The sequence below is a fragment of the Chanos chanos genome, chromosome 7 (genome assembly GCF_902362185.1).
Source record: "Chanos chanos chromosome 7, fChaCha1.1, whole genome shotgun sequence".
NCBI lineage: Eukaryota > Metazoa > Chordata > Actinopteri > Gonorynchiformes > Chanidae > Chanos > Chanos chanos.
Window position 1 is genome coordinate 27,791,372 of NC_044501.1, and position 16,618 is coordinate 27,807,989.

General features: G+C 41.9%; 2 protein-coding genes across 4 annotated transcripts; one reads left to right on the forward strand and one right to left on the reverse strand.

Annotated features, from left to right (window-relative positions):
* The first annotated feature begins 2,930 nt into the window (after positions 1–2,930).
* sst5 (somatostatin 5) lies at positions 2,931–3,797 on the forward strand. The gene is made up of 2 exons (XM_030779133.1): positions 2,931–3,065; positions 3,612–3,797. Exons 1-2 carry the CDS (start codon positions 2,931–2,933, stop codon positions 3,795–3,797), a joined length of 321 nt encoding a protein of 106 aa, XP_030634993.1.
* Positions 3,798–7,510: 3,713 nt separating this feature from the next.
* trip6 (thyroid hormone receptor interactor 6) lies at positions 7,511–13,092 on the reverse strand. 3 transcript variants are annotated; one of them, XM_030780185.1, is made up of 9 exons: positions 12,885–13,092; positions 12,455–12,612; positions 12,006–12,110; positions 10,983–11,591; positions 10,762–10,852; positions 10,036–10,205; positions 9,013–9,191; positions 7,953–8,073; positions 7,511–7,671 (listed from the first exon to the last, which is right to left on the reverse strand). In XM_030780185.1, the coding sequence occupies exons 1-9, from the start codon at positions 13,090–13,092 to the stop codon at positions 7,540–7,542; spliced, it is 1,773 nt and encodes a 590-aa protein (XP_030636045.1). In that variant the 3' UTR covers positions 7,511–7,539. The 3 variants fall into 3 exon arrangements, with proteins under 3 accessions (XP_030636045.1, XP_030636046.1, XP_030636047.1); XM_030780186.1 differs by having other exon boundaries at positions 10,983–11,595; positions 12,001–12,110; XM_030780187.1 differs by having other exon boundaries at positions 12,455–12,558; positions 12,882–13,092.
* Between the last annotated feature and the right edge of the window lie 3,526 nt (positions 13,093–16,618).

Genomic DNA, 16,618 nt, shown 5'->3' on the forward strand with positions numbered 1-16,618 from the left:
GTGAAAACTAAAATTACACAGTTTCGGTATCTTTACGGAACAAAAATAACTCGGTGACCAACAGGTTGCTTTCGTCCCAAATAATCAAAAAGCATGAGTAGAACAAAGAGTAGCGCAATAAAAGTCACGATATTGCAACATCAACACAAGAACATGAGTACAGTCAAAATACACCAGACATCTGGAGGGTATTCCAGAAAGTGGGTTTAGTTAACTCAGAGTTAGTTAACTCAGAGTAAGTAGTAAATCTCCTAGTAGAAGAGACCTATGGCCTTATTCTCCTTGCAAAATAAAGCCATAGGGGTCTTCTATTAGGAGGCTTACTATATGCTCTGAGTTAACTAACTCAGTTTTCACTAAACCCGCTTTCTGGAATACCCCCCAGTTTATGCTTTTTGTTTATTTGTGATTGAAGCAACTTGTTGTGGTTCAGTGAGTTGTGTTTGTTTAGTAAAGATATCCAAACTGTGTCACTGTGTCACTTTACACTTATTCATAAAAATTGGGGAAAAAATGCCCTTAAATAGCTCTTAGAGATGCAAGAAGGGTTATTATTATTATTATTAGTAGTAGTAGTAGTAGTAGTAGCAGTAGTATTTAAATTTATTTATTTATTTATTTATTTTTGGATGTTCAGTATCCTGTTTGTGTGGGGCTCCACAGCTTGTCCAGCAGATGGAGGCAGATCTCAGATGACTTAAGCAAGGACTCCACCGCTAGCGATTTACTTAAGGACCTAAAGGAAAATGAGTCATTTCACTATGGTTACAGAAGAGTTGCTTATCATGTCACCATGTATTCACATAAATCTTTGAGCAGGGTTGTTGTATCTTAGCTCGCTTTGTCCAATGCAAACACAGTGATGACATTGTTTTGGAGGGAATCTCACGTTAAACTCTTTCTCTGCTGACATCTGTCAACACGTACCAATGACAGTCGTTGTGTCTGTCTCCGTTCTGCTGTACAAAAAGATCTTCACAAGCAGACACAGCAGTCACTGATCAGCTCTCCATTGTGTGTGGTGTCGGCAGAGCTGGGACTTATTTATTCCAGCACAATCTGTTCTCCCTTCCCTGCAACATGCTTTGATGTCTGCCTAAAATGAGATCTAAAAAACCTATAATTATATGGATATATTGGATACATAAAGCCTCATAAACTGTAAATATATTTGATAATCACAGAGGACAGTATGGATATGACCGTAGAAATCTGAATAATTGAAGCCATTCCAGTAATGAAAACATGTTTGATAATTGGGTTTTTTTTTCTACGTATAGTTAGTCGTAGAACTTATAACTGACTCGAATATGACCTGGTTTGAACTCTAAGTCACGTCTTTGCACTTTAAAATCAATGTGAAAGTAAGTCCTTGATTATTTTAGTAAAGGGAGTCCAGGTGGTCAAAGCTTGTTCGTCCTTGCCTCTTAAATGAAACCATGCGTGTATCACCGGCCTGGTTGCCAGGAGGTGGTAGAGAGGATCAGCTTGGCCGTGTTTAGTTGCCCAGTGTGAGGTCTGTGGCGTCACCATGCCCTCCTCTCTTCGGTGAAATGTTAATGACTGCTCAGGGTGGCATGAGAGTCTGAGTAATCGGAGCATGCAGCGGGTAAACCTGGGGGGGTCGGGGGTTGGCGAAAAGGCAAGGAAAGGTCACCTTGCCACACCTGCGCCTGGCATCACACACATTCAAAACAACTCCTCGGAGGAGTCAGTGCAGGCCTTTCAGAAAGAGATATTTCCGGAAGACCTGTTGGAGTGTTCTCTCTTAATTAAGATGGTTTTTAGTGATCGTTTTTATGGTTCTCACATATTTTTGGAGGGAGGACATTTTTCTAGTCCCAAAGGAGCAATTCATCATAAATGATTGTCAACAAGATAAGACCTTTGGCAGTTTTCTGTAAGATGCTCATTTTTTTCGTCTGACATAGATCTACAGTAAATTCTACTGGGTCTATTAGGCCTACTGCTGTCAAGAGTCCATTGTCCAAAAATTATTAACAAAGAATTTTACATCCTCTTAGGTGAAGTTGACAGTCTATGTAACAGGATTTTTGGCTCATGAAATGCACAAATAAATAAACTACGTAAACCTCTTCTTTATCTGTTTCGAGTCTTAAATGGAGTTTATTCAATAGAGAATAAGCTTTTTGTGTGTGTGTGTGAAGGAGATGGAGAGACTTTGTAGCTAGTTGGCAATTGCGCACGATGACGGCCTATAGGGAGGCAGTGGGCGGGCAGACCAATTAACATTTGAGTCACTTCTCGTCATTAGCGGGTCCGTGTAACAAGGATCACACACAGAGAGCATGACATGCCAACACCCCGACGCGCCTAATCGTAAGTGACACCCTGCTTGCCTTACCAGTGACCGGTGTCAACCCCTTTAATGCTATAGTCTTGAGAAACCAGCAAAAAGTCACCCACAATCACCATAAGGAACTATTGGTTCTTTTAGTTGCTAATGAGTGGTTCATCACAACCAAGGTTTCAAATGTGAGCTGATACAAGTTGCGTATATAGATAGTGGTATTCTTTATATCACTGTAGTCAGTCTTAGATGATTGTGAATTAAGGTGACAAAGGGACATTGCATCACAGCCTTATCAAATGTTTTTCCTTTTTTCCCCCCAACCTGAGAACTCTCCACACCCTCCCTCTATCTTACACCCCACCGAAACACCCACCAACTCCATCTCCCACTGATACACTCAGCCAACACCCTGACTCTCCGTCGACCAATCACATCGCCAAAATCAGTCCCTCATCATCCTCCCGGCTTGGTTCCTATATAACCACGTCGCGTTAGTGGGGATCAATCAGGCTTGATCAAAGGTCTAGAGGACTCGGAAGACAAAAAAGAAAAGAAAAGAAAAAAAGAAAAGATCTGTGCGTGTATGCTGTGTTACTCTTGTAAAAGTCAACTGAAGATGTCGTGTTCCCAGCTCCAGGTCTTTACAGTGGTCGTGTCCATTTCGGTTCTGGCGTGTACGGTGAACGCAGCTCCGCAGAGAGATGTACTGACCCAAATCCTCAACTCAGACATGGACCCCAAAAGCAGTGAGGTGAGGGATGACTCCTGTTTCTATTTGTGGGTGTCGTTGAGTTTTAACTTGGTTTTTTTAATCACTGGTTAGTAAACCTTGGTGTTTTTTGTCCACAGAAGAAGTTACTAATGGTTTCACAGAATTTGAAATCCATACATAGATGTAAATGTAACACAGTGATAAGTGACAGCTGTCTCTTGTGCTGTGTTCTTTTCATTATTTCACAAATTCTGGCAGTATCGCATTAGTGTAAGTAATTAATTAAGCGCTGAACCCTTACTCAATTATTTAAAACAGTAGAATTCATGGGGAAATGTTGATTTCGTCAGAAAAAAATGCACTATACTTGAGTGACACTCCTAGAGTGAATTTATGGAATCATATTTCGTCGTACAGGTGGTTGTAGTATAAGGGACTCAGGAAATCCTCTCTCAAAAGACAAGAGCCCAAGGTTCTGTTTTTAGGGTTGTTTTGTTTGTTTGTTTGTTCGTTCAAGTATTAAAACCTATGGAACCTTCATCTACTCCTCCTTCCCTGTGCTTTGGTTTGTTCTCCATTCTCCAGGAGCTCTCCCGTGTGCTCCTGGTGAAGCTCCTCTCTGACCTGGTGTCCCCGAGGGACAATGACATCCTCTCAGAGGTAGAGGCGCTGGGTGGACGAGACATGATGGTGCGTCAGTTACCCCTCTCTCATAGAGAGCGTAAAGCCGGCTGCCGAAACTTCTTCTGGAAAACCTTCACTTCCTGTTAGCTGCTCTTCTGCATAATCAAGCTAAATTTGATAGATGTAGATGAAGACTTCTCTCATACATAAGAATGACATCGTCATTTATTTTGCTATAGCTAACCTCCAAATGGACATTTTTGTAATCTGTGTATTCTCTGTGCATGCTTTTGTCAGGCTGTGATTGGTTTCAGTTGGGCAAGATATAAATTATTTTGCCAAAGCTTTGTACATTAACTAGTTCTATCCAAGTATGTATGTTCTTTATATATATACTTATTTATTTGTGTGTGTGTGTGTGTGTATGAAAGACATGGGCACTGTTGCCATGACACTGGCCCAACATGGTATGTGTAAGACAGTGACTGGCTACAGCCAGTGGACATATGAGCGATGTAGACATTTGTTTCATTAAAAAGAGTGTGTATGAGTTCTTACACATGTGCGTGTGCGTGTGCGTATGTGTATGCGGTTGAAACCGTTACTTCATTAAAATCTGACGTATTCATAGAAGTCTCCAGCTACCTCCGATTTCATACTTACCTTACCCATAAAAACTGGAGCTTTCTTTCCATTAAGCCAGTACCATTACCTTTTATACGGTCAAATCACAGAGAGGTGTCATGGTTTTGAAGGATCTGAAAGGTGATAAGACAACTTTTGAGAGATGTTTTATTGTAAAGAAGACAAAAGCATTAACCCAGGTGAGCCTAGGCTTTATGATGTCTGACATCAGCAAGAAACACTCATGCTCCGCCGACTTCACCGGAAAATCAAACGAGGGAGCAAATTTGTCTGTGGCAAAAATGGACGGATTTATGAGATGAGGAATTGCTACAAACGCAAGCAAACAAACAAACACACACACACAAACGCACACACGCACGCACACACACACACGCGCGCGCGCGCCCCCGGATATCAAAAATGCCAACTTTATGACACGGTAGCCCAGAACAAACTGACACAGTCTCAGTTCAAATGGTATCAGACAGAACAAGAGCTTATTATCCATCATAAACTGAATCTCAACCCAAGATTAATATCAGACATGGCGGGATATCTGAATGCAGCTTATCAGTGACATGACAGACATAAACCAAAACAGGTTAGGAGGGGGTACTCAAAGTATCCAAACAAAAAATACAAATGAAAAAGAGAGAGAGAGAGAGATCCAAAAAAAAAAAAAGTTTTATGTGTTGGCATTGCATGATCTGGCTCGTATTTTAGCAAAGACATAAAAGGCAGGAAACACAAATGGCGAAAATCGACAAAAAAAAAAAAAAAAAAACTTCCTTGGGAGGATCAAAGACCCAAAAAACAGTTTGAACACAAAATGAATAAACCAGAAAATCAAACTGCAAAGGAACAACCATTGTTACTGGATACTAGAGTTTGCATCCTCTCACTCGCTGAGTATCAATCTGAGCAATAAACAAAACAAAACCAAACAAAAAAAAAATTATAAATCAGAAATCCTTGGCAAGCACTATAAGACATCTCACAAGAGAGCAACTATATGTCTGTGCTATTCATTCATGGCCCTCTTTGACTTCATTCACTTCATAAATCACTGGCATAGGTAACAGTCAATCCATCAGTAAACTCAGAGGAAAAAAAACTCATCAAAGATTATAAATCAGGAAGACAAAGAAAAAAGAAAAAGAAAAGAAAACCAGAAAGGAATATTAACAGTTGACCCCTGAATGTTGAATGAGGATCAAATCAGTAACCTCTTGTTACCCTCAATACATACAAATAGAAAAACAGAATTGTGATATGTAACCAGTAGCTAACGCAGTGCCTCACAATTCAATGTTTCATAATACCAACAATTAAATGTTTTAGGGATCCTCCTTAAAATACAACCTGATCATCCCCTTCAGATATTTGCCCCATCCGATTTTCTTTCTTTCTTTCAACTGTCAATGTTCATGTCAATGGATGGTAAACTGATCTTTCAAAAATCTAGACAGAAAAGAAGAAAACATTATGTATTTCCTAAGCTGCTGTATTATACGAGATAAAAGTCTAAATTCATACAGTACCTCGGTGTTGAAAAATGCTTCATTATTTGAATTTAGCGCTGACCTATCTGTTGCCACAGCAACAAACGTTATCTCCATAACTTCTAGAATGGCACATGTTTATCTAAACCTGTTCTTCAATATACAATATCTCTCTCTCACCACTTCACCTACACGCCTCAGCACTGCACAACTAATCAATTTAACTGTATTTCAAACTCACCACTTCATTATTCAAAACAACCTGTATCTAAAACACCCTCGTATATATGCATTTAACTAATTCCTGCACCTGCATGAAACATAAAAGCTTTACTTTCAGTCTGCAGTTTCTTCATGTAAACCATACACTTGGGCCATAGCAAGATGAAATGGGGGGGGGGGGAAAAAAAGGAGGGAAAAAAGTAGCTGGATGACGGATAACACATCTGCCTTCCTGCAAGCGTCTCATTCGCCGACAAGACCGTTAGCATAAAAGCGTTCAAACCGATCGCTCCTCATCTGGAAATCCCTGTAGCTGTGCCTAGCAGGAGTTGGCTTGAGGTGGTTGTTAAAGATCTAAGTACTAGCGTGGCTATGGCATTACTTCCGATACTAAGTTTACCCCTCCTGCCTGCAGAACAGGGGTACAATACAAGTTATGGATTATGGAAAATAAAGAAGCCTTAATGCTATTGTGTTTATTCAGAACATCCACTTTTGACCCACTGAATGTTAAAACCCTGTTTCACTTCGAGGATAAAGAGGTATTTTAGACAGCTAGATTGCAGTTAAGATCTCAGTGAAGGAACGGTAACTAAGCAATGTGATGATAGCTGCAGAAATCCTTCATAAGGGCAGTAATTGTTATTTGTACAGCCCCCCCCCGCCAAAACCCTGATTAAGCCTTGATCCTATTGCAACAGTCAACGTCTCACAAACACACGTGCATACACACGCGTGCGCGCATGTGCCCTGCCTGTAACGTGCTTCCTCTACATGTCTCTTTTTCCCTCTGGTTTCCTCGCTTTTTATGCCACACCAAACAAACAGTGTCATCACAACAATGATGATTTAGGCTGTGTGAGTGGTAGGAATTTCTGTCATAGTTTTTCCATGTCTCCTGACTGTTCTGAGATCAGTGACACAGAAAAGGAGACAAAGAAGAGGAAGCAGCTTTAAGACTATTGGGACTCTGTTACTTTGGATTAGTAAATATACAGAAGGCAAATGAACAGAGGCGGGAAAAGGACGCGCTGAGGCACATTCAGGAGTTTGTAACATTATAAAATTCTCTCTCATAAACATAGAACAGAGAACACATAGAGATACCTCCAGTTTGGTGGCAGGTTAAATCAGTTCTTTAAATCTACAGGGTTTTAGCTTCATGTTCCAAATGTTATAAGATCCTGACTAGACCCCTGGCAAGAGCAGTAAAGACACTGAGATGTTCTTGTAAGAAATGACCATTTCCAGTGAGTTTACAAAACCAAATAACAACATCAATTTTCCAGTAAGCCAGAGCTACATATCTGACCTTAAGGTTACCTCATTTTGCCACTTGGGAAAAGAAAGAAAGAAACAAACAAACAAAAACAACAAAAAACAGGTAGTCACTTCATGAAGACAGTACACTTCTGACAACTATCTTCATAAAGAGAAAAGGAGAGCTAGAGAGAGAGAGAGAGAGAGCAAGAGAGAGAGAGGTGGGGTGTGAAGAAGAGTACAGGAAGGGAGGGTGACCGTGAGGGAGGAGAGAGCCGTTAGCAGTCGGTGGAGATTTTGGCAGAGAGGTCTTGAATGCGTCGAGCGCTGCAGCTTTTACAAAGAATGTGTCCGTCCAGAGGATAGCAACCACGCCCCTCACCCTCAGACGAGAGGAGTAAACCACATTCCTGTTAACACACACACACACACAAATATATAATGTCTGTTACATGATAAAGTCACCATTTAGTAAATAGTTTAATGGGCCTTTAGCAGCACCAGCTAACATAACATTGAGACTACCGGCAAAACCATGAGCGAAAAAGAAACTTTGCCTGGTTAGCTTTAGCGACGACAGCTAACACCAACATTTAACCGATTCTTTAACACGAGCAGACGCTCTTAATATATTTGTGAAATTTAAAACTATATCGTTCTTTAGGTGGACCTGCGCTTTCCGGACACTCACCTCACACTTGTAGCAGTTCACATGGAAACTGCGATCCAGAGCCACGATCCTGACCGTCTCCTCCTGGCCATGCTCCGGCATTATCGCCTGGCCACACACCGAGCAGCGAGGGGCAAATTTCCTGTCAAATCAAAAACAAACCCCATTAGCTAATCTGATCAGTTGTCTCTGATCAAGAGTCTGTCTTTACACACCGTCCTTCCATTCAGTAATCAATTTTGGAATAAATTATGGTAGTCGCTGTATCAATTATGCTAAAACTACGCGTGTCTATCTTAAGGTAGGCTGTTTGCAGATGCTGAAATTCTTAAGCATTGAGTGAGACAACACTGTTCTGTAATTCTAATTACTAACATGCAAGTGTGCGAAATTCATTCATTCATAAACGTGTCTTCTTAATTTGTACTTTCGCATCACAAACTCATATGTCGTAATTCTGAGATGTTACAAATACTTTCAATTTCAAATTACTTTTTCGAATTACAACAAATTTTGAAGCAATTACTTCGTAACTATGAAATACTAAGTCACAGCTCTAACATACTATTGTCATGACATTTACTTCCTATGTCACAACTGTACGATATTAATTGCTATTCTGTGATAGCAAGTCAAAACTGTGAGATTTTAGGCATCAGTTGCGATATGACATTTCTTTCTGACTGATGGAAATGGGTTTCTGTCAATGTTTATGGGCTCAAACCCACAAGGCCTACGCTTCGAAAAACACACACATACAAAGGGGCAAATTTTTTAGAACAGTTCTCATTAAACGTGAGCAAAGAAACCCAAAGGACAGTTAGAGAAACCATTCTCTTTCACAATTAGGACACAAGACCATAAGACCAATAATTAATTAAATGGAAACATCATTTTAAGAACATCACTGCATTACAGTAAATCTGAAACATATTTCCCCGTATGCTGAAACTCAGAGAACACAATGCTCACATCTCGAGCTAACACGAAATGGACAAAAATGGTCAACAGTCTGAGAGATGGCATACTCTTTGACCTTAAAAGTCAACCCATTAAAAGTGAGTGCAGCAGGGCATCTGACCTGTGGAAGTCTTCAATACAGTGGATTTGGGAGGTGGCATCCACAGTGAAGGGCACTCCGTCCAGGCAACATCCACACACCACACAGGTGAAACAGCGTGGATGGTAGGCTTTGCCCATGGCCCGCAGGATCCGGTCCAGAATGGGGCTCGAGCATTTCGAACAGCGCTCCAGCGTACTCTGGGAGGGTGGATATGAGAGAGGGAAGGAGAGAGAGAGAGAAGAAGAAAAAGAGAGTAAACGAAAGAGAGACAGAGCGTCAGTAAGCATGTCTAATACGACGAGTGAACCACATGGAATATGTTATGAGGTCATAACAGTACACATGTGTGGAGAGAGAGCGACAGAGAGAGTATTTTGATCCATAAAACAAAAACTATACCAATAAAAACGTGACTTTTTTTTCCATGAATGTCTAACTTTAACAAATCTTGTTCAAATCTATTACCAGCACCAAGAACACTACTTCGATTTTTCCCCCCTTTTTTTTTTTAGATCCCTCTTTCTGTCTCATCTCTTCACTAAATAACAGCACGTCTTTGGCCATGCGGATTCATTCTCTTGTACGTGAGGATTTATAGATACAGTGCACGGGAACAGGAGTTAACTTGGCACAAAAGGCGAAGTGCAAGAGACAGATGTAAATCTACCGAGGGCGACAGAGAGAGAGAGAGAAAGAGAGAGAGAGAGATGAGAAGCCATAAATAAAGCACAGAGCAGAGTCTGAAGGCAGAAAAAGGCAGGGGCTCAAAGGAGGGAAAATGGGAGGTGAACGAGAGTGCGGCAGCTCCACGGGAGTGATTAAAACGTCCAGTGATGGATGAAAGGAGGAAGTAAAACTGTTAGATAATGTCATGATGACAGATAGACAGGAGCGGAGAGGAGGGAGGAAGAGAGAGTGTAAGTAAGGGAAATCATTATGGAAATCAGTACGGGCAGAAGGGCAGTGGAGTGAAAAAAAAAAAAGAGAGAGAGAGAGAGAGAGAGAGAGCGAGATAGGGGGAGAAGAGGGAGGTAGACTCACTATGTAACAACTCTCGCAGTAACTCTTTTTGTCCAGGGCGTAGAAGGGCTGTCCCCTTAGACGGGCGTGGCACATGATGCAGGTGAAACACTCCACATGAAACACCTGCTCCATGGCAACGCAGCCACTGCCATCTCCCACCACGTTATCACCACACCGAGCACAGCGACCTGAGAGAGAGAGAGAGAGAGGGAGAGAGAGAGAGAGAGAGAGAGAGTGAGTAAGTGAGTGAGAGAAAGAGAGAGAGAGTGAGTGATTGTGAGTGAGCAGGAGAGAGCAAAGGAGAAGGAGGTAGAGAGAGGGAGAGAGAGGTAGAGAAGGAGAGGAGAGAGGATTGGAGAAAGATATCTGATGAAACATCTGACAGGTTGACAGTTTTCCCTCCTAGCTGTCAGTTTTTTTCCTTATGTTTTCAGTCTTGTTCATATTGTGTTATTCATTATCATAAACTTTATCGGGAACAAGGAACAGTGTGTCATCACATGAAACTAATCCATCACTGTGCCAGTAATCTTCTTCACGAAAACAGCACCTCCCATCACAGCTATTATCTAGTTATGTTTTATTTTTATGTTTTTTTGTTTTTAATTTTATTACTAACTGATACACAAACTTTTCCAAACTCAAGCCGTAACCTCCAGTACTGTAAGCAACACAACAACATTGACTCCTAGACAAATTAAGCCATAAGAAAAAAAGTATTATTAAAGACTAATCAGCATGTACCAAAATACTCCTCTGTGGGTGGATGATTCATGTCATAAACCAGCTTCTTAGTGAGACGATCCAGCTCTTCCTCAGGTCGTGGCACTGCCCCCTTGAGGCCAAACATCAGAAATACAGTATTGTGAGGGGGGGCAAAAAAAAAGATCCACAGCGTACATTTCGCATAAACATCTTTCATGTCTTAAAGGCATTTCATGAAAATCAACTGTTGGACTCCTCACCTTGTTGGGCTGATACGCAGAGCTGTGACTAGACCCAGTGGGCAGGGTCTCAGGAGCCTTTTTGGGTGAGGCGCTTTGGGTGGTTCGGACCCCCGGCGGCCCTCCCGAACTTGCCTTATACCCCGCATCAGAGTGAAGCTCCTGAGCAGGGGGAGGCGAAGGGTACCAGCTCTGTTGCCCTTGCCGGGAGGATTCTGGGTAGTGTGGGCGGTCCTGCGGAGAGGGGCGGGACGCGTGCTGTCTCGGTGGAGGCGGAGTGTAGGCCTGCTCAGCTTGCCGACCTGATTGGTTGTAGGCAACCGGCTGAGCAGTTTTGACCTGGACGCTGAACCGCGGGCCGGTGGGGGTAGAGGCGGTGGTGTACGATGCTGGCACGGGTTGTGGGTAGGGCTTGTGAGACAAAGTGGAGGACGGCGATGGGGATGGGTAGGCGTAGTCTGGTTGGTTGGAGTACTGGGAGCCAGGGTGCTGGGGAGAATGGTGGTACTGGCTCTGGGAATGAGGGAGGTAGCCCATGGACGGCCTGCCCTGAGACAGTGACCCTGGCTGGGGTGAGGGTTTGTAACGGTCCCCTGAGATGTGGTTGCTATAAGGCACGTTATCATACAACTGTACAGGAAAGAGAGAATAGAAAAACATTGTTAAGTGTTTTCAAGTTTTCAGGTAGGTTACAAATATGCACTTAAGATTCACTGCTTTGTGTGAAGCACACTTTTTCTTTGCGTATAACTACAAAGATATAGACATATATACATCTAAAGACAATATCTTTGATTTATAACAGCAAGGATGATTCTGTAAGTTCTGATATATGAAAACATGTACAAAAATGTACAAAAATATATATATATATTTTCTAATTTGATACTGTCAAAATCACTGCAATTCACAATGCCTGTTTTCAGGGAGACAAAAACAGCCTTGATTTTTATCTCAGACTTTGTGTGAAGTTCACTAAAGGTCAGCTGTGTAACAGTGTGTGTTTTACGGTTAGATGAGGTAGAGCAGAATTAGCCTGGTTACCTGTGTGCTTGAGTTCTGTGGGTGACTATCCAGATCAGCCAGCATACAGGTCAGAGAATCGATCTCCGATTCAATGTTAGAAACATGCTTCTCTGAACCACGACTCTGAGAGGAAGAAAACAGTTTGTGAATTTATCGCTCAATGTTGGAGTTAACTCGTTTCAATTGTAGTCATTTCTTGAGTGTTTTTTTTTTTAACTGGAACAGTTTCTGATTACATAGAGCAAAACCTTATTTAGACAACAGGCAGGCAAAAAATCAACTATATCAAGAGAATATCAAGGATATCAAAAATGACTGTGGTTTATACTGTTTATATTCTCTTACACAAACACCCTGACTCTTGAAAGAACACTCTTACAACAACAAGTGTTCTTGTGTGGATCATCCTTTACCATTTTTACTGTTTGTTTTCTTTTGATTGTTTTTAGAGTGTTTTTAAGACTCACGTGATGGTCGTAGGTGGACATGTGTGGGTTCCACATGTGCCGGTCCTCCTTGGACCCGTGGTTTGGGGGGTAGTACTGTTCACCGGGCTTGGGAGACAGGGGGTGGAAGGTACCAGGACCAGGACGGTCATCCTGGTGTGGGGACTGGATCACTCCACCTGAAAAGACAAACAGAAACACACACACACACACACAAACACAAATAAACATTCAGTTAAGGAAAAACAACAGTAACAACAACAACATAGAAAGAATGAAAAGAATGATAGATTCTTTCAACATTACTCCACCTTTTCAGTCACGTGAACAAGTTTCACAACGGATGGTTAATCCTCGAAAAAATTACCTCCATTTTTGAGATAAACATTCCTCACAGAAGATTGACTTCACGCTAGGGGCTTATGTTCACAGAGTAAATTTATGTTCCTACCTGTAGATCCAGTAGCCATGTATCTGACAGGGAGTGGATTTCCTCCCGCACCTCCATTCTGGTCGTACACACCATATTTGGGCCTCTGGTCGGAAGGAGAGATCTTCTTGGGCGGCCTGTAGACGGAAGGTCCTGCGTGCGACATCTGCGTCGTGGATCTTTCCGGGCTCCCAAGGGTTTTTGGAGGCAGCCAGGTGGGTCCAGACATATCAGAGCACTGAAAGCCGAACACAGCCGTGTCACGGAGCCGTCGGGACGCCCATCTACGAAGGCTTTTTTTTTTTATTATGAAGACAAATGAAACATTCTGCAACACAAGCGACAAAATGAAACGCAAAAGCGATAGCCGCAACCCTTACCCCAATACTTTTAAGAAACTCTGTACCTGCTTAGCTGAGGAGTCTGTGCGCAAACGTACGTTACAACTTGGTTCAATCAACCAATTTCGCCATTTCACACAAGAGGCCTGTGTTGGACACAGAGTTCAGAAACTAGTACAAAGTCAGGAGCGGGTTTTAATCCACAATGGAGAGCCATAATCAAATCCAGATATGTGAAATATTTAGACTAGCTCTTCCATAACATCATGATGACACCCCTGCAGACAATGAGGATACAAGGAAATAAGAAAAAGGTATTTCCAAGGACTAAGGCGGAGCGATTTCTAATCACATAAGCAAGTCAGGACTTGCACCTATGGGAACAAACACTTGGAAAACAGTTTCTTAACTGCCACCAGACCAAACAATGCGGACGAGACATGAAATTAACGGATATTTCATTACCATCGTTGAAAATATTTGCCAAAAAAACAAACAAAAACGGGTTTTCATGCAGTGACATGTCTTGTGTATATCTCAGCATGCAGTTGCTAAGGGAAAATGACAGATGCTCCACTCTGCATTTCCTATGATAACCCTCAGTTGCCATTTTTAAACAATAGGCTCTAAGTTAAAAAGCAGGAAAAGAGAGAGCCATTCCCATCCAAGAGGGGAATTCCAGGAGTCCTCGCACAAACGGCATGCCTGGGCAACGGACACACACACACACACACACACACACACAAGCTCACACTCTCTCTCCAACCCACACACACACTATTCCCACAGGTGCAAAACACTTGCCTTAGACCCGTGTAACCCCCTGTTTTAACTCTCCCATTGGTACAATAGCTATTGTCCTTTATTCTTCACTTTGACCCGTCAAGTCCAGATTCACACAGGAAAATAAGATGTTGTGGAAACGTTGTGTAATAGTTCACCAAACTGTCAAAGCACCTGGTATAAGATAACAATGACTAATCAACAATGCAGTAACCACGTTCTTGCGGAACACAGAACAACTGAGACGGAACTGAGCCGTCTCAAAAGAATTACTCTACCGATAATTGGCTATCATTTGAGCTCGGCGTTGATAAGCAAATTATAACTGGAGCGGTAATTACTTGTGAGGTTTTCCATGTAGCTACGCGTTGAAGTGCAAATTTCAGAGACCACGGTCCGCTTAATGTAGCCATCTAAACATTATCGCAATAGTTTGATCTGATTCAGTTGCTTCATTCATAGGAAACTCTTAAATTTTACGCAGCGAGATTAATGCGCTGACCATGCCGGCTGCTTTTACATCTAAATCCGTCTGAAAAACAGTCGAAGCCGGGGATTGGTGGGCCGTAAAATAACAGTGCTATCACGATAGGGTCGGGGGGTTTCCAACAGTTTTAAGGGTCTGTTCCACATTGCACATTACGGACACACGAACACATTGGGATATTGATAGTTACTTGTCAGATCCGAACTCTCCCGGCACACTTCATGGTGAGAGAAGCGTTAAACGGCAAGAACTGGTGTTGGAGAGACACATCGCAGATACTGCAGGGTCTCATCGGGATTAGAGAGGAAAAGTGTAGCACGGCAACCAGTTTTAAAAAACATACTGTCAGACGTGTAGCAGCGAACTAAAACAATAGAGTATTAATGATTTCCGTAGCCTACCTCTAAAATCCTGGCGACTCCACAAAGTCACGGCTCTCTTGCTGTGCCTCTCATCTGCAGATTAAAATGACAATGTGTTGCTATCGTGCTGCTAGAATGTGCGACTGAGAGTATAGAACAGTCTTAGACCTCTGTTATTTGCCAATCTTATTTGATAAAGAGAAATCGTCGTTATCTAGTAGCGTAATGTGTCTCGTGGACTTGAGTAATTCAACGTTTGAGCGTGGTCCCAAATACATATCAACATTTCCAGTGATTCCAAACAAACTGATTTTCTTAATGTAAACGACTGAGGGTATAAAACACCTCAGACTCTAAAACTAGGGATCTAAGATCCATGTGATTCGTAATTAAAATGCGTTATATTTGTTTGTTTGTTTGTTCGCATGGAAAAGCTAACAGTGCAACTCGCCTCGACAGATGAATTGAAAATATTTCGGAAAATAGCTCTCACTTGTTGCAGACAAACCACCAGAAAAATCACAATTCGCCATGTCTACTCACAGTTTTGTTTACAACTACGAAGGCAAATAAACTTTTTTTCGCAATACTTTCATTTTCAGATCTATTTCATTTTTGTAACCTACTTTTCCGAGGATCCTACGGGTGACACAGGCCCACGAGCTTGTTACGGTATTCCAAACGTGTGACGTCAGGTCGTCGTGCACGGAGAGGTGCAGGGGGCTGTATTGGACCGTGCCCCATATTAAGATGACAGATGGTGTCCATCCGTCTTTAGTGAAGGAGAAATGATGGCGCCTTTGGCGACCTGATCCCCTTACGTCTCGTTTATTTTGGAGTAACAGAGTACGCATAGGCGCTCCAAAAATAAATTGTCAGACGTGAACTCTAATCAGAATTTCTAATTGCTGAATCATTACACACCCAAAAAACAACAGTGTTAAATCAACTATGAGGGTGTTAAATTAACACTGAGAGTGTATATAGGAGTCCACTTGGACTCAAATACGCACCCACAGTGTTAATTTAACACTGGTGTTTTTGCTGTGAAAAGTGTAACATAAATTTAGCATGTAGATTAAACAAACCTTCCTTTTGTTTTTTTAAGATTCAACTACATCTGCAGGCTTTCGTCTCCAAATACAGTACAAAGACATAAAAGTTCATCTGAATTCGAATTTACCAAATTAAAATTAGTTTGAGCTCTAACTGTGTTCTAGAACACACTTTCCCCAGTTCCAGTCTAACAACCGTAAGAAAATGCACAGGGTGTCTATTACACTTGGTTCAAACCTAATGGTTAGTGGATCATTTTAATTAGGTATGACTGTGCTTCGTTGTGGTAAAGCTTTGAGTCCCGGGGACTTGAACTGCTAAACCATGCATCATTTCAAGTTTTATGGATTTGTCCCTCGTGTTTCGAGCAAGTCGGGGGGCGGCAGTGAAACTGGTCAAGAATATTAGATAAGTAAAGCACATTCAGTGCACAATTTGCCAACAATTACCTAATTTTGACGTCGGGTTTATGTTATTACAGACTGTTACCTCACCAAAGTACAAACAGTCTGTGAATAACGTCATATGAATGACATTTCGTGGAGTTGAACCATGACCGTGGGAAAACGGGTTCCGCAGAATATTCCCCCGAATTCAGCCAGCATAACAATGTCTTACTTCAACATTTGGAATCATCCTTCTTTACACTCATTACATAGCTTCCTAGTAACTGTAACATTTTTGGTCATACGTGTCCCACAAATTCGAAAAAAGTTGGCACGCAGC